The sequence below is a fragment of the Xiphophorus hellerii genome, chromosome 1 (assembly GCF_003331165.1).
Source record: "Xiphophorus hellerii strain 12219 chromosome 1, Xiphophorus_hellerii-4.1, whole genome shotgun sequence".
Lineage (NCBI taxonomy): Eukaryota > Metazoa > Chordata > Actinopteri > Cyprinodontiformes > Poeciliidae > Xiphophorus > Xiphophorus hellerii.
In genome coordinates, this window is record NC_045672.1 from 16,818,318 (window position 1) to 16,836,356 (window position 18,039).

Below are 18,039 nucleotides of genomic sequence, written 5' to 3' on the forward strand. Positions count from 1 at the left end.
AACAACACTAAAAATAGCAGTTTTAGCCAACACAGAAAAGAAAACATTACGCTGCATCTATGAAATAAATATGCAGGATAGGAACAATTTAACTGCAGTAAACAAATATTTGTTCAGTCCTGATTTAATGAACCCATCAGTTTCTGTATATCTCTGTTTTTTTGAGCATTTGTTCCAGAGCTGAGTAGCATATAAACTAAACGTACCCTCACCCCTCCCTTTTTCAGGAATTGAAGAATTGTGATTGCAATCTGACAGTTCTAAAATGTATTTACGACCAAGGCCATTCAGTATGTTAAGGGTTCAAACAAGATATTAAAATCTATCCTTTTAGCAAACAGTGAGCCAGCGGTATAGTGATTTAGGGTTGCGTTTAATATAGGCCATTTTTCTGTCACTGATCAGAACTCTGCTAGCAGCATTTTGGAGGAGCTGCAGCTGTCTGTTTGACTTTTATAAAGACGTCAATGCAATAATCTAACCAACTAAGAAGAAATATATTCACCAGTTTTTCTGTTTCTTGTTTTAGCAGGACACTATTTATTCAACTAATGATTTAAGATGAAAGCAAGCTTAGGAATATAATTTGTTATATTCCTAATATAATAAATTGTGTTATTAAAACTTTGATCTGAGGTTACAATAACAGCCAGATTTCTTGCATTCTTTGTGGTTTTAAGGCTCATTGAATGTAGTAGAGTTGTGGTCTCCAACATATCTTGGAATAAGAAAAGACTTTTCTTTTTTATGGCATAAAGTCTGAGGAAATTATGGACACTCCAGCTCAGTTACTGTACATGTGGTGACATAGAAATATAAAATTGTGTTATCAGAATAAACATAAGAAATATTTTAGATGATACTCTATTATGTGAACTAAGTGGAGAATATAGATGTGGAATAAAACAGGCAGGTGAATCTTACCTTGAAGAATCCCATATTTGATCTTTGTCTATTCAACTTTATAACTCATTATAAAAATATAATTATAATTATGTAAAACACAAAGAAGCCCCAGTTTACATAATAAGCTGTCATTCAGATTAGCACACTACCAGAAATATCTCCTTGTTTTTCCAGTAGTCAATCTGTAAATGTAGCAGAGATCTATCCAGAATAAACTGATGCCACTCTCATAGGGTCCCCATACATTCTTAGAAAAGAAATGTATCTAAAATGTTGAAAATGGTTTTTTTTCCCATGTTGATTTTATAGTCTAAGGACATTGATTTAAATGTTTGAAACAACTGTAATGATTTATGTTTATTTAACCACAACACAGAGTGAAGAGAATGGCAGAGAAGGTAAAGATAAAAACAAATTCCCATGGCTCACGGCTAAAGAACCGCTGCAGCTCATCCGAGTTTTACAAAACAGCAGAAGAGTCTGTATACAATTTCCTGGAAGCAGAAGGAAACATCTGTCCGTACACCCACGACACTACAAACCCCCCTCACCCCCCAAAAAACAACAACAATAACCAGGGGGATGCTGCATGGATAAACATTTAGAAATAGGCCATTAAAAGCTACTTAAAGTGCTTGCAGTTGTGAATGTGTGCATGTAGAGTAGAGGAGATATGTACCCAAGCCTGCTTCCCCCCCTCGCCTTCGCGGCAGCATTGTGGCAGCCTGACATGGTTTATGGCCCCAGTTGCCCTCTCTGGCTCTGTTTATGGATTCCCATAGAAAAAAGAATCATGGCCACTCCAAGGAAACCCAGCCAAAAACAACACCTCCACCGTTGCACTCTTGCCTGCCTTTGCCATAACTCAACTCAACTATTTATGTCTCTAGAAAAAGGAGAAAAAACTTTTCATAGTAATGACATAAGATGACTGTAAATTCCGATGATAATGTTTAATTTTTTTGTGTCATTGTAAAATAAAAATGTCACCACATGTGTGTGGTTTATTGGATGTCGTTATAAGTTGGTAAAAAAAAAGAGAAAAAAAAGTGGGATTTTCTTTTTTGAAAAGGAACAGGGTAACCCCCATCCCCACTCAGCCATCACAGCTCTGATTTCACAGAACCATTTATTTCTTAGTATACCTGTAAGATTTAGCTCATGAAAATGCTCAACTCTTATTGGATAATGAAATCACACCACCAAGGGAATTGTTTGCTGAAGAAATATCCCTTCATCTGATGTGTTTTGCTTGGGCTTTTTTCTACGTTGCCTTGCTTGTAACTCTTTCCAGAAAGCATTGAATTGGAAGATGGTCGTAGAAGCTCTTTATTCTGGGTTTAAATGCTCCATGAACATGCCGTGCTTCTTCCAGGCTGAAAAAAAAAAGCCCTCCAGCGTTAAGCCTTGTTTAGGTTTGCTCTGCTGCAGGGGGAATTCCAATGTGTTCTGAACTTGCACAACTGGGGCACATCTGGTAGAATGTGCTGAACTGGACTCTGGTTTACCCCCTGCTTCAGACCCCCACAGGCAGGCTGTAATCCAGAAGGATTGCCACTAATGAAGTTGTGTCACAAAAGTCAGAGGCTACTGCTGTTATCAAACAGCCAGCACAAATTTTGGTGCAGATATGATGCAAAAGAGCCCTAAAGAAGGCCCATCAGTCAGTTTTTATTGTAAACAGTCAACATCAGACACGTGTATGGTGGTTGTAAACCTTTATGAGGGCTATTCCTTAGCTTCAACTGCATCTGGAAGAAAACCCAATTTTTTTTATTTTTTTTTGCAGTGGAGACTAAGCCCATCCTTCCCCGTTTGTTAGTTTGCTACAGAATTTGCATTTTTCTTTTTCCCTTTGTTCATCTTCGAAGATTGCAGAGAAATAGATTTTCTCTGCATACCTCCACCTTCACTATATTTCCTTATTCACTTTTCCTCACTCTCTTCCCCTTCTTCCCCATGGATTCCCCCAACCACACCAAGACACCGTTAACAGAGCAGCCCAGACAGATTTACAGCCATCGTCTTTCCATTGGCCGCCACTGTGACAGCTGAGATTTAACGCTGCCTTCTCATTGGCCAAGGCGGGACAGGTTAATTTACGGCTGTACTGTGATTTGATGCCTCCTGCCTTTGAAGTGAGTTACTGCTCTGTCGCTCATAGGACACAGAAACGGTGTCAGGTTGCAATCGTAAAAATCTTATCCCTGAAGGGAGGTGGCACTGGAGTACAATAGTCCTTATATCACTAGAGCTTCTTGCAAGGAAAGAGATACAGCAGAAAGAGAGAAGTGTCCAAGTACCAAGTTGTTCATTTGAAAATGTTTTGAATAAAACATCATGTCTGTACCCAAGAGAGGAATCCAACTATGATGCAAAATGAGGGAAAAGGTGATTTTTCATGTCAGCAGACTCAAGAATGTGTTATTCCTGCCTCTTCTTTTTGGACCTGAACATACCTTTGCATTGGCTAAATTTCCTTCACTCATTCCAAATACCTCTAACCCTTTTTTTTATATAACTGATAACTTTTTTCTGAATTTTAATCCTTAGCAGTCACTATATTTATTTATTTTAAGTTTATTTGATAGGACAGACACACATCGACATAGACAAACTGAACAAAACAGCAGTCCCATGTTTGCATCATAGTGCAATAGCAACAGCTAATTCGCAGCACTTGTCCCTAGATGGACTTTTAAAAAGTACCTCTAAAAATTTAAGCGATAATCATTTAAAATAGCACAGCATAATGTTGACAACATCTACAAAGAGTGAAACATAAAATATCAAAAATGGGTACAGTTCTGTTTTTGACATAACCAGAGTTTTATTTGTTTCTTGAACGTACTAAAACTGGTTACGAACTTTAAATCAACAGGAAGTGAGTTCCAAACTGCAGATTGTTAGTTTCTAAAACAGATCCTCTCACAGACAGAGTACTTTAAGCAAAAGTGGTTCTTCGAAAGGGGACCTTACAATTTCCATCTGAAGCCGCTCTAGTAGATCTGCTATTGCCCTGCAGTCTCTTTATGCAATCGCTTAGTGGTGTAGGTGCATATCCATTTAAACCCTTAAAAATCTATTTTAAAAGATTATAATTTATAAAATCAGGATTTAGCATATGCCACTTCTTCCTTGTCTGAGAACCAAGTATTAGCAATGCTGCCTTGAAGCAAAAAGGTAATTTGTTCAAATCCTTGCCAAAGGCCTTTTCTAAATGACCTTTACATGTTATATTCATGCAGCATGCATTGGTTCTCTTTACATACTCAAGCTTTCTTTCACTGTCAAAAAAGTACACATTAGGTCACTTGACCTCTCCATAATGGTTGGTCATCTTTGTGTCATTCTGCAATGGACTGGTAACATGTCACCTCTCGCCTATTTACTGCTGGAAATAGGTTCGGCCTCTCCTAAACCCAATAGGTATTAAGTGGATATAGACAATAGCTGGATGGATGAATGCAAACAATTTCTGCTGGTGAAACATTTTCAAGAACAACATAGTACATAAGGTAACAGGAATGCATGATGTCCGTTCTGGTGAAATATAATTAATCACAATTTTCTCCCATAAAGTACTTATTTCAATATTTTTAGCAGATATACTGTATGTTTTAGTTGTTCATTTTTATATATAAAAAAAGATATTTTATTTGTCTGATAAGTGTTGGTGGCAGTGCATGGAGTGAAACACCTGCGTAAAATGAAGTTGGTAGTTTGCAAGTATACCACAGGCACTCACATACATACAAAAAAAATAGTAGATGGCTTGAAAAGCTAGCTACTCGTCTTATTATTCATGAAAGGACAAAAGATGGACAAGATTATCTTGTTCACTTTTGGGTCAAAAAACCCCAAAACAGTCAAGTAAATCCTTTTATCTCATAATAGATCTGCAACCATGTACTTCCACAGTCATTTCCTATCTGCCTGTTATATCTGTTCATATAAAACCATCATCTATCTGGAGCCTATCTCTCCATCAGCCTGACAGACAAATTCAAGATGATGCAGAATGTGTCCCTGTAACGGCCTTGACCCAAGGAAATCTCTTAAGGGGAAATAGCATGGGGTGTGCTGCCTTGCCTATCAACCCCGAACAAATTCTTGCACCGTCTACCCCTGAATTCCCCCCCCCCCACCTTTTACTTTCACGCTTCACATGCCGAGGTTGTGTGCTCAAGTAGAAAATTGTTGGGAAAAAAGAGACTGAGGAAAGCCCTGGACTTGCCTTGTCAAGTGGGATTGCACAATTTCACGAAAGAACTTGATAACTTGGAGATTACACAGTTTGCCCCCCTGACATCGAGCCATGCAGGAGAGAGAAAACAGGTTCTACATCTTAAAGTGACATGATCTCCCTGAACTTTAAGAGTGATGGATTGTTCGGCGGCACTTTTGAAAAGGCTGTGACAAATATGCCTGTATAGAGTTAACCATTTCTGCGGGCCTTTCTTGTAGAATCATGCTACTTTCAAACCTTTAAATTAATTGCTCTGACCTGATAAACAAACACAAACTTTTATATCTTTAAATTCTTGAGTTATTGGAAACAATGATTCATTAGGAATATAATATTTTACTTTTCATATTAAAGAAAAGGAGATTAGTATGTGACTTCACTCCTTTAGTCATTCTTTGATATGCAGAATGTAAAAGTTGCGGCTCCTTGGAAATGTATGCCTTTCTACGGGACATTGAGGATCGACCTGAGCTCAGATGTGGTTCTCTTAAAGTGAAGATAATTGTGATGATCTGAAAAAATAACAATCTGTTTTTCTCTCATCATGTTCTGGATACTGATAGTAAGAGTAGCCATGAAAGCATCTCAAGCACTTCTATAGAATCATCAAACACGATATAAATAATCTTGTGGTAGACATTTACACCTGTACCAAATGTCATGGAAATTTATCAAAAGGTGTTAAGGCTCCCCACTGAAAACCAGAAACATCTCAATGTAAAGTAATAGGACCCTTACAGACATTACTAAACTAACACCGATTATTTATCCCAGTCACATATAGATCTAATATATGCTAGCCAGTCCACCCAGTAAATGGTAATAAATATTTCAAGGGGTAAATTTAAAACTTGAAATAGCATCTGTGCAAAGAAAAGCATTTTTCCTTTTTCCCTGGGAAAATGATATAGGTCCTACTTATCCACATTAGACACATGTGCTGGCAAGACTGAAGTTGTCTGTGCCTGTATAAAATGTGCTAAAAATAAACACTTGAGCTGACAGCATTTACTGTCAGCTGCCAGATTTTATGACAGTTTTATTAAATCTGCACAAGTACATCCAAGTAGATCAAAATTTGTTTAAGTCTACAATTTTTCATTTGTAAAAGCAACGAATATGAGAGTTAAGCAACCTGATGTTCAGAGCCAGGTCCAAACAAGAACACAGTACAACTACTCATAAATTATTGGTAACTCAGACACACATTGTTTTGTCAGTCTAATCTGACAGCGAACAAACTACATAATTAAAAAAAAGCAATTATACAGGAAGATAAGTCTTTGCCTAGAGTATACACAGAAGAAAACTATTTAAAGAACTTATTGATAACTAATGGTGTTCAATTTATTTCACAATTTTGAAATGTCAAAGTTTTATGTCAAATAAATCTGTCCAAACGCTCCCTAAAGCCAGATCTGTGACTTGAAAGGTTAGACGTTCTGAGCCAACACTGAGTTCAACTTCAATGTTGCCGGACATCGTCAAGATGTTTTTCAGGAACTGTGAGACAGGACTTTTTGTTTGTTTTGGTCTGCAGTGGTTTTCACTTCGAAACCCTCCGATGGATAGCATTTCTGTCTAGGTTTTTTCTTGTTTTTGAATCATGACCACTGACATTAAGTGAGGCCATGCTTTAAGTGTTGATTCAGTTTCTTTTGTGATCTCTTGGATCAGTATTGTTGCATTCATGTAGTTATGGTTGGTCAGCCACTCCCAAGTTCACCACTTTTCCATGTTTTTTGTATTTGTAAGTAATGGCTCTTGCTGTTATTGAATATCTTCCTGATGTCTTATTGGCCTACTTCATTTTGTCAAACTATGATTAGTTTTGCTTGATTTATACACTGAGAATCTGCTGGTTAACCCAGACTGAATTAACTTGAATATATATCTTGATTTATTACACATACTGACAACTCAAAGTAATTTAATACAGTAAATTAATACACCAAACTCAAACTCGACCATCTTGAAGGAACCTACTATTCCTATTAAGCCCAAAACTTCACTCCTTTATTGGAATTTCTTTCTAATTCCCCAAACCAAAGATAAGGCATTCACTACTTATGACTACAGAACATAACCTCACTCCCAATTGATTCTGTAATTTATTATAAGGTAGTACATTAAGCACAGCAGTTGATGTGTTGCCCACTTCACAGATGCTAGAGAAAAAGTGTTCAAGTAGAACTTGACATTTCATCAATAAGAGTTGTCCTGATTGTGGCTTTCTGTTCTTAAAGGAGCAACAAACCTAAAAGCTGGTGAATAATGGCTTTTCAAGGTGAAACATTATTGGAAAGATTTCCTAGACAGTTGGGACGTTCATCCTTGTAGGTTGAATGTCAACTAACATGAGATCAATTTATCTCTGCAAGAAACTTGGACTGGATGATAAAACATCAGACTAATGCTAAATCAGTTTTTTTATTCAGTATGCACACAGTCTAATAAATAAAGTTTGTGTGTTCTGTCTTCTCTGGAGGTGGATTTTCACGTATGAATATTCATGATCTTAGCACGTCTAAATGGAAGTAGGCCAGATTCAAAATTTTCCCCAGCCGACTGTCAGATGGGTGATAGCTTTCGCTTGTCTTTTCCTCCGTGCACGTTTTTGAGTCCTTGGAGTGACATGCAGACGCTAATTAATCTTGTTGAGTTACACTAATTAGAAAAGTAGTGGCACACATTTGAATATGGGACAGTTTGAGGAATGAAATGACTTAATGTTCCCATCAGAGACATTTTGTGAGGCAGACATCCCCCTGGTATATCTCCAAAAATGTTCACTAGATTTTAGTCTCTGCAGCTGTGATAACTTCTTATAATGGACATTGCCATTTTGTCTGTTTTCAGACTAATGCCAAACCACTGCCTTTGGCTAAGACGTGTTTCGTTTGACCCAGATATTCTTCAGTTTTGCAACGTTAAAATTTTCATTTTGATGGTATACCTCTTTGGATTTAGCTACATAAATAATTCATTTCAGAATAATAGCCTCAAGTATAAGAGAACATTGGAGTATTTGGTAATCATTAATAAGTAATTTATTCCCATTCTCTCTGCTCCCTGTCTGAAAAAAACTTGGGATTTATGACAAATTACTTCATCTAATATCAAATAATTATTGAGCAAAAGTGTGATAAATTAGATTCATGTTATCTCATTTCTGCTAACATAGTTGATTTTAATGCATGAAAAATATGTGCAACCGTGTTCACAGACATTTCCTTAATTTTTAATCCTCATTACCGATATTATTTTCTTTAGGTTTCTGAAATACATCCATGAGGTTGGTACGAGTTTTCAAGGACATATCTGCGAAGACATTGAGGAAAATGTGAAAAACCTGGGGAGAGGAATTGAAATTTTAATGGAAAGCAGCGGCACCAACACAGCTGACGGCTATGTAACACCTCAGACAGCTTAAATATCACCGCTAATTAACACAGAGAGGTAGGCTGTCACAGGCATGATGGATGCTCAGAGGGCGCAGATTGTTGCTTTCAACCAACCAGCGATTCCTTTATTAATCAAAGCGTGAGATGAAAAGGCTCTCCCACACCTCGGGGAGAGGAAGATAGCAGGAGCTATTGTTGGGAGGGTTTCAATCACTTGCAGTGAGCCCAGTAATGTGTTTGATCAGGGCACCGCCAAACATTTGTTGGAAGACAGAACGTTTTCTTGCTGTTTGGCGTTTGTTTCTGTAAACCTCTGAACCACCCGTATGTTAATGTGCCACGGCACAGACAGCTCCGATTTACTGATTGTCTGGGAGACTTCCATTTGGAGGAAGTATTTTTTGTACACCTCTGGCCGGAGAGAGGAGGATGTAGAGGGCCACTTATCAGTGTTTTGGGGGAGTCCTCCATGATGAAGGGAGCCACACTGAGAATAAGGCAGCACTCCCACACTTCACCTTCTGACTGTGTGATTAGTCTGAGATGATTTCAAACCAAGATGATTTCAGCACTCTATGCATGAAGATGGAGTGTTATCTCATCCTTTGAGATCTCCTCTCCATCTCCCTCACTTAGGTAGGGCCCATTGTTAAGTGCCAGGGGCCTGTGGGTCCCGTAAATCAGGCGGCGGCAGGAGGGGATGTCTCCCATGGGGGGAGAGCGCACTTCCAGCAGCCTTCAGGCTGATCTCATCTTACCTTTCCTTATACTGTAATTAAAAAAGTCAATAGCAAAGAGGAAGCTGCTAAAGGGTATGATCTGCACTTCTTACCTTACGGCTAATATGCCAGGACAAGACTTTTCACCTTAGCAGAAGATTGTGAGTTTAACCAAAAGCATTTAGGGAGAAATATCCTCCTTTCTCTGGCTGGGTTTCCACTTAACTTAAGGGCAACCTATCAAATAACACTTTTCTTGATTTTAGTCAGTGTTGCTAACTCGAGTTACTGTACATTTCACTCCATATAAGGATGCTGCCTACACTCAGTTTCAGGTCAGATCACTCTTTCAGTGACTGTCGTCCAGGTAACGTATGATATCTGTTAGCTATCATTTCCATATCGGTGCATATCAATTTTTCTAAAATAATCAGAATTAATAAGCCATAAACATGTTCAAATTCTATATGAAAGTCAATTTAATAACGGCTATATTATTTCCCTCTGGCATCATGGCACACCACATCTCCAATTATTTGGATTCTAATTATCTAATAATTTTCTGATGAATTTAATTATGAATTTGTATTAACTGTAAGCCCTAAAAAAACGTTAAAAATATAACTATATTATTGTGATTGAGGTAATTTATGTGGTGAAACACATTTTACTTCTTGAATTTAACTACAGAAATAAACTGGCGATGTTCCAATGAAGTGAGATGTAAGTGTAAAAAAATATAGTTCGTTTTCTTACACGAGCCAAGGGCAACATACTTCCTGATTCCGCCTCTTCGTCACAGGTCTGAAAATAGGTCCTCATTTGGTCATGGCTGCCATCTACTGACAAAAATAATGTATTACTGATTTTGAAGAAAACCACAGAACATACTCTGAGCTAATATCAAACTTTTTTGAACAACAGTCTGGCTTTTCAGAAAACTTAATTTACAGTAAAATAAGAAATCTTTATTGACATAGAGTTAACATCTGCAAATATCTTTGTTGCAGAGTACATGATCAGCGTTTACTGCTAAAAAAAAAGACAATAACAACAAAGCAAAAACCTTTACTGTGAGCTGAAACTGAACTTAATTCTTTCTAAAAGCAAATGCTGAAAGCCTTTACTCAGGAAAAAAAAAAAAAACCTTACCAAAAATAAAATCCATACAAGCTTATTTCACAAATACATGCAAATTATAAAACAAAGAATGCTCTAATTGTTGATTAACTGAAATTTTACAGATGGTTGGTTTTACTTTTAGGAAATAATGGGACTACAGATTATACCTTTGTAAAAACTGATTCACTTTTTGAGTTTAGGCCCAAGAAACACTATTCTCTACATCTCAGACAATTTAAATATATATATATGTATATATATTACCTTCATAAGCTGTAAAAGGTCAGTGATTGGCCCTAAACTCAAATCTACACTGCTAATGTCAACAGAGTTACCTGACTATTACAACATTTCGCCTAAATAACTGTTAAAACTCAGATGTTGCCCTAAAACTGAAACAATGTCTTCGGTCCAGTGATTACAGTCCAGCCTGAAGGAGTTATTTGCCAAAAATGATCCATCTTCACTGAAGATGCTTCAGGTTAAGGGGACCATAAAAAGAAACAACACTGTAATCAAGTAACAATTCAGTCAGGCAGAGGTCATAATTTAAAATCTATGGATGAATTCATGCCTTAATTTGATCTGCACTAAGATCATAAGCAGGAACTAACTGAGAAAATAATCTATACTTAAATAATCCATATGACCAGCACCTGTTTGATTCTATTCTGAACACTAAAAATGTCCATCTGGCTAAGCTAAGTACCTTTATTAAGGGTAAATGTCTGTTTAAATCACAGGAGCCTCTGGTTAACAAACAGGAACAAGAAGACAGCAGTGTCTTCTAACAGAGACAGTAAACACAATGGATTTACATTTATTTTATGGAAGCACTTTGGAGAAACTAAAAAGACTTTGCAAAAAAAATTCTAACATTTTCCATCCAGTTACTCATGATTGCTGCTAACCAGAGGTGCCAAAACATCTGGTTCCCATTAAAACTTGTGAGTCGCCTAATTGCTACAACGGTGCGACAAAAACCACTGTAAAACAAAGTCTGTTTTTAACGTTTGGCAATAGGCGCGCCAACTCGACTAATAAAAAGATCAATTAGATGTTAGTGTTTTTCAGGTGACTTATTTTTACACAGCCGTGATTGTGCAGCTGTGTTCCAGATGGAGGATTAGAAAACTAAGAAGCTGGTTTAGAGCAGTAGCAAACATATTATTGGTGGCAATATCAGTTGCAATTAATGCATTTGTCGTTCTGTGGTTTTGGAGGAGCCAAACAACATCAGGGGAGACATGGGCTGGTTTTAGACTCTCCAGAGAAAATATACACCACAGAGGGCTTAGGTAGGTGGAAAGTTTCAAAGTGTTTCTGTTCAAGCGAAAAAAAATTAAATAAATGTTCATGAACCCAGAGTCGAAAGGTGCCTTCAGTCAGGCTTGGAAACCAAATGCAGTGAGACTCTGTCCACAAGGGTGAAAATTACATTGGGACACAAAGCACAAATTTATAAAACTTTGGAAGAATGTATGTTGAATTCCAATCATATGCAGTAATAATATTGCACACACCGACACTACAACAAGGTATGCTTTTAATTAGTGGTGCAGCTCTATGTTAGTTTTTTTAATTGAGTGAAAAAAATACATTTTCAGTGTGCATTAAAATAAACTGCCTTGGATTTCCCTCTTTTAGCTAAATGAGTTGATTTAAATAATTTGTTCTGATGAACACCTCAGAAATCTGCTGTGAGCTTTATTTTAACTGTAGTGCATTTGTGATGGATAGCTAAAGATTTTGCACTAAAATATACTTAAATGCGGTGTGGTTTTGTGCGCCTTTCTCAGTAACATGTTCCTGTGCAGTGGGATGAGCTGCAAGTCGGAAGGAGATTTAAAAAGTAGAGACTCAGAAATTGAGAGTACCTAGCGGTGTCTTTTTCACTTTACCATAACCTCATGCTAAAATCAGTCCATTTGCTTTTGCTCATGTATGAGAACTCAACTACGATGAGGTGTTGAGAGCAAACTATAGTTTGACTGTCTTTAGCTAAGGTTACTTTCAGAGTACAACTCCAGGGAGTGATGTCGTGAAGCTGCAGGCAGGTGTTAGGAAGCTGAGGGTCAAACAGTCAGACGGTTGTTGGAGGGATGGAGGGGACTCCAGGAAGCTGTATGGGCAGATGCTTCCTGGGAGTACTGGTTTTCCTCTTTGCTCATGCCAGCTGTACACAGGCGCCGGTGTCTTAGCAGCCTGTCAGTCCGTGAAAAGTTCTGCAGAAAGCCAAACAAAGTTGCTGGTTCAAGAAAATGCAGACGCCAGTGGGATCTGCAGGATTTGGACTAGCATAAAGATGTAGAGCGTGTTAAAAATCAATTGTCTGAAATGGAAACTATTACAGACGGACCTGGTGGCATCGATCACACTGGTACGGCTTCTCTCCACTGTGCACCCTCTTGTGTCTGTCCAGGTGGTACCGCTGAATGAACCGCATATCACATGCATCACAAGCATATGGCTTTTCCCCTAGAAACAATCAGAGGCGTGAACAATTTATCAGAATGTCCAAGAACTTCTTGTGTCCTGACCTATTCCAAGTTGGACACATGAATTTATACTGCAAGTTTTACATTGTATTTTCCTGAACTCTGCTTTCAGGTGCTCACCTGTATGTGTAAGAATATGTCGCTTGAGGTGGTAGCTGCTCCGGAAAGCCCCATAGCAATGATCGCAGATGAAGTTCTTCTGAACTCTTAAGGAACTGTCGTCATCCATATCCATGTGTGGAATCAACATCTCCACTTTCTCTTTTACCTTATGGGACGACTTTTTGTGTTTCTTCTTGGGCTGCAAATTCTGATTTGTCTGGACGTCCTTCCCATCGATAATCCTTGACGTGTGATATTCCCCATCTTTCCGGATTAGCTTTTAAAACAGAAAAAAAACATAACAGTGACTGGATATAGTGGAGGCATACATTTGGAAGAAAGGCAAGAACTGCCAACAAGGCTTGTAATGGCTGGATCCTAAAGTGGAGACAAATAATGGGAAAAAAGTGCAGTAAAACAGTACATGTTAACTCCAGCAATTAAATAATAATTTCATTTATCAAAAGAAAAATGTTTTTAACCAACATGGTCCTACACAAAATATACATGCTCCCTTTGTTCAGCCAGGAATGAACTTATCACATTTTCTTGGTTCCACTTTACAAGCAGATACACCCAAGCCTTACTACTGTCTGACTTGTACAATCAGGAAATCACTGAAATAGAACCTATCTGACAACATGAAGTAGGCTAAAAGATTTTAAAAAGTAGCACATTATGCATGAACCTGGATCTAGGTGACGTTTTGGAGTGGCATTGTAAAAAGTCCCAACTTAAATGAGATTATGTAACATGACCTACAAGGCCAGGATGGCTTGGATAGCTTTTTTTCTTTAACGTTTAAAATTAGCAGTTGAATAAAATTGTTTTCTACTTAAATTTAACAACGTACAATTTTTTTTCTGATTAATTGAAAAATCTTCAGTGTGACAAAAAACAGAAGCAAACACAGAAGAAGGCGGTTAATATTTTTTCACAGTACGTCTCAACATTATAAAATTCTTTTAATGAGTGACATTTCCATTGCCTAATTTGTTTCGCACATAATCAGAAAAAAGTAGCAGCAAAAGGCAGATATGCAAACTTCTAAACATGGAGAGTGGTCTGTGTTTCTCTCACCAGTGGTGGAAGGCTCCCATCTGAAGAATGGCCCATGTGACTGTGATGGCCTTGTCCATGGTGAACCTGGTGCCCATGATGGTTGAGGCTGTGCTGCGAATGTGTCTGGTGGTCCTCAGCACTGGACCTGTGGCCATGACCCGAAGAAGACATCATCTTCTTCTGGCTTGGGATGTTGTTGGCTTGCATCAGGGCCATGCTGGACAACACCGCCTCACAGCCCAGCAACCCAGCCTGGCAACACAAACAGCAACACATCAGAGCGTTCCAATGGGGGTGGTGAGGTTGGAGGACTCCTCATGGAGGCTTGGAAGCTGGAGGTGGGGGTTAGAATTAGAGAGTGACACAACAATGCAATCGTGATGGTGATTTTTGGAGATGAAGAGACTTCCACTGACCCATTTCATATGGTCTCGAACTGAATTGTTGGAATGGTGGGTCATCGCCGTGGTTTGAATGCGTGTGTGTTTGAGGGGACAGGGGGGGATGGGCTTCAGTCAGGATGAGGGGGTGACAGGAGAGACAACAATCCCCCCCAAACCATCAGGGGCCAAAGCCTGAAAATAAAGGCACATGGATGGATATGTAACCAAATACTGAGATCAAACTTTACTGAGAGCTTCTTATTGGGTAAAGCAATCTTAAATGTTTGGTGCACATCTAAAGTTCACATAGATGAAACAAAACAGTAAGAAAATTAAATCCAAACAAAAGAAAACAACACAAAATGCATCAGACTTGTTCTGTAACTCATATGTGTACCAAGCATGACAATGCAAAACATAAAATCAAAAAAACCTAATCAAAATCATTGTTATATCTCTTTATCTGCTCTCAATATTACACTTTGATGGAATATGTTCAAAATGAATGAAGTTTTAGCTAAACAGCTGGTGGTAGTTTAATTAAAAAAGTTGAGACAGTGATCTCTGCAGCTTATTTTCTAATCCCATTTGTCAAAGTCACAAACTAGAAAATTTCCTCAAACATCGAGGAAAACAAACATACACAGAAAACCAGATCACATCCCAAGTATTTATACTAAATGCTACTGTTTTTGCTGCAGTTTTATTTAAACACAGAGGATTAGAGTTGCTTGGAGGATGGAGAGTCTTCACAAACACATAGGCACTTATATGCAGGCTCTTTTTTATAAACTAAATCATTTTGACGTACAGTAATTGAGTAAAGACTCCATCAATATTTTAATCTTATCCAAAACTATAATCTTTGTATAACTCCAAAATTTTGGCATAACATACTGTATGTTTCTCCTTTATGAAATCTATAGGTCTTTGATATCAATATTATCATCATGGAACCTAAGGACTAAAATAATTTATCCCCAAAGCCAACAGTTTAACATGTGCTGTAGACAGTCACTAACACGATGTGTCATGTAGATCTGTTGAGGTAGACAATAAATCAATTAATCGAATGACAAATTAAAATTAGATCAATATTTTCCATTTGCACAATTTATTGTTGTTTTTCAGTTTTCTCTCTCTCTTTCTACCAAAACTGGTCTTCAGTCTGGTGTGTTGGACTAAACTAGACCTTTTTTGAAGGACAATTTTGTTTACAGAGACTTCATAATTCATTGTACTTGTCGTTTTTGTTGTTTTATTTAATTCTGATATTTAATTAAATAAGCAGTTTAATTCAATCTTCCAGCTGAAGTGTCAAATTCAAATTTAAAGTTTTATGATCTTTGAGAAAGTGTTCTTGCATTATTACGCCATCCCCATTTTATTACTTGAAAATGGTCGCAAAGAAACAATATTATCATTTATCGCAATAACTTCTGAGATAATTTATCCTTCAGAGGTCGACGCCCGCCCTGTGGCGGGCATGACGTCATGCATTTAAAAGACGTCTGTATAAAAAAAGACGCCATGAGAAGTGTGCATTTTATTTCTGTTGGACAGTAGAGACTTCAAACTTTGTAAAAGTAGTGTTTTTATATTGATTTTGTTTTATATTTACTTCCAAATAGAACCAGGAATATGATCGATCATGTTAGCCATAGCGTAGTGCGCATTTTACGCATGTTGAGTGCAATCGGTAGTTGTTTTATGACCACGAAGTGAACGAATGCAACATGAAAGCCATTTTTCCGAGTTATCAATATTAGTATCAATATTGTTTCTACTCGGATTTTGTTTCTGTGTGTGTTTTTTGCGCCAATGCGATAATAAATTTTGTCAAACCGAAACAAACACTGGAAAATCACAGGGTTTAGGATGTTCTGAAAATAATGATACCAAACAAGGTAAGGTAAATAGTTTTTATGGTGAAAATATGAGGGTAGATTCAAAATTAGACCACAACGGCCATTTAGACCCATGACTCCACAGGGTTATTGTCCAGCAAAATGTGTTATCGTGACAGGTCTAACGGCATGGCAAACATTAAAAAAATCCTAAATACAGCTTCTCATTATTCTTATTTTTTTTCCCGAGATTAATGCCATGCTAGTTATGCATTAAAAAGATTGTTGCACATTCATTCAACAGAGTAAGTGCATCAACGTGCAGGTTCATATAACAGCTATAACAGTGTTATAACAGTCAGACAGCAGTTTATGGGAACTCACAGATGTTACAGGACTAAGTGGCTGAAAATCTGTTTATGAACAACTGACAGGAGAGCCATCAGCGTGAATGTTGCAATGATTATGGTAGTGTATTTTATATTAAAAAAAAGAAAGAGAAAAACAACAAAAAAAAAAAAACACCTGTTCTCAGAAAGGGTAAAACCAACAGTTTTAAAACAAACATTTTCATGTGAAAACAGCCACACACCACTAATACAAATTTGAAATGCTGACAAAAAAAAAAATCATAAGATTTATTATGTTTTTCCGGTGAATCAAGATGTCACAATGAACTTTGTGACATCTTATAGTCACACAGTTCATTGTGTTCTTATTCAAAACACCAACATGAAGCAGCTCAAAAATTTTGAAGAATAAATTATTTTTAAGTGTGTGAATAATCTTTTGCTGTAATTGCAGCTGTGAGTCTTTTGTGGTATCATAAACCCACCAGCTCTTCATGCCTAGTAGAGACCGACTTCTCCCTCAAATTGCAGTTGCTTAAAGGTTTATGTATACTTTGGCAGGTTACTGTATACTGAATCTTGTAACCAGGCTTTAAAAGAAAACAAAAGCATTCAACCGAGCTTCGCTTATCGTTTATTGAATAATCATCTATGAATTCAGAGTGAAATTCTTGCTTCCGACAATTACACGTTTAAACGTCAAAATGATTTGCCCAGAGATGCATGCAGTTTTCTTATGTTATAAAAACGCGATTCCTCGGAGAACGAAACCGAGACGGCGCATTGACAGAGAAAAAATAAATTCGTTGATAACATAACCTTTATGAGTCTACTCGAACCACAGCAATATAAAACACACTGATCCTGCAGCTCTGCAACAATAAAGGTTTAGGAACAACTCTAGTGTAGCTACACTGGACCCCCACCCCCCGACACAGACAACAACAGCCAGGCAGCAGGCAGAGGCTGGCAGGGCGGGCTCAAAGCCTCCCTCATCGGCTACAGCAGCCAGAGACAGCCGAGCGAAACGTTACACAGAGATTAGAGACCAACGAATGGAAACTGCAGCTAAGCAAGACACTTACCTTCCGATTTGTAAGGTTTTGTGGATTATTATGTCTTGTCGTGGTTCCAGTTTTTTCTCAGTTTACAAACACTGACAGGAAATACTATCACCGGAAGTGCTCCCCGGAGAGAGCTGCGATTGGCCATATGGAGGAGCACGTGACCACTTAACCCGTCTTTGGTTTGGGGTCGCAGAAATTAACGTGATCACATATTCTTTCAGTTATTCTTATAAAATACCAATTACGGATGTTTATAAATGTGTTCAATTGTATTTCGCAGGATTTTCCATAAGTAAATTATAGAAGACAAGCAATAAAAGCGAAGTAGGC

The 18,039-nt window shown here is 37.7% G+C and overlaps 1 protein-coding gene across 3 annotated transcripts; it reads right to left on the reverse strand.

The window, feature by feature from the left end:
• Window positions 1-10,224: 10,224 nt before the first annotated feature.
• znf740b (zinc finger protein 740b) lies at window positions 10,225-17,853 on the reverse strand. 3 transcript variants are annotated; one of them, XM_032575283.1, is made up of 6 exons: window positions 17,728-17,853; window positions 14,479-14,637; window positions 14,081-14,314; window positions 13,019-13,277; window positions 12,760-12,878; window positions 10,225-12,625 (listed from the first exon to the last, which is right to left on the reverse strand). In XM_032575283.1, exons 2-6 carry the CDS (start codon window positions 14,521-14,523, stop codon window positions 12,476-12,478), a joined length of 807 nt encoding a protein of 268 aa, XP_032431174.1. In that variant the 5' UTR covers window positions 14,524-14,637; window positions 17,728-17,853; the 3' UTR covers window positions 10,225-12,475. The 3 variants fall into 3 exon arrangements, with proteins under 3 accessions (XP_032431174.1, XP_032431180.1, XP_032431182.1); XM_032575289.1 differs by having other exon boundaries at window positions 14,081-14,394; XM_032575291.1 differs by lacking the exon at window positions 14,479-14,637 and having other exon boundaries at window positions 17,728-17,844.
• Window positions 17,854-18,039: the final 186 nt, after the last annotated feature.

What these genes read in the sequence shown, in the direction of transcription:
- znf740b (XM_032575283.1), bottom strand. Translation starts at nt 14,523, where the DNA reads ATGACCCACCATTCCAACAATTCAGTTCGAGACCATATGAAATGG. An exon ending in TTCGAGACCATATGAAATGG is followed by an intron (nt 14,315 to 14,478) that starts GTCAGTGGAAGT and finishes TTGTGTTGCCAG; the next exon opens with GCTGGGTTGCTGGGCTGTGA. An exon ending in ACATATTCTTACACATACAG is followed by an intron (nt 12,879 to 13,018) that starts GTGAGCACCTGA and finishes GATTGTTTCTAG; the next exon opens with GGGAAAAGCCATATGCTTGT.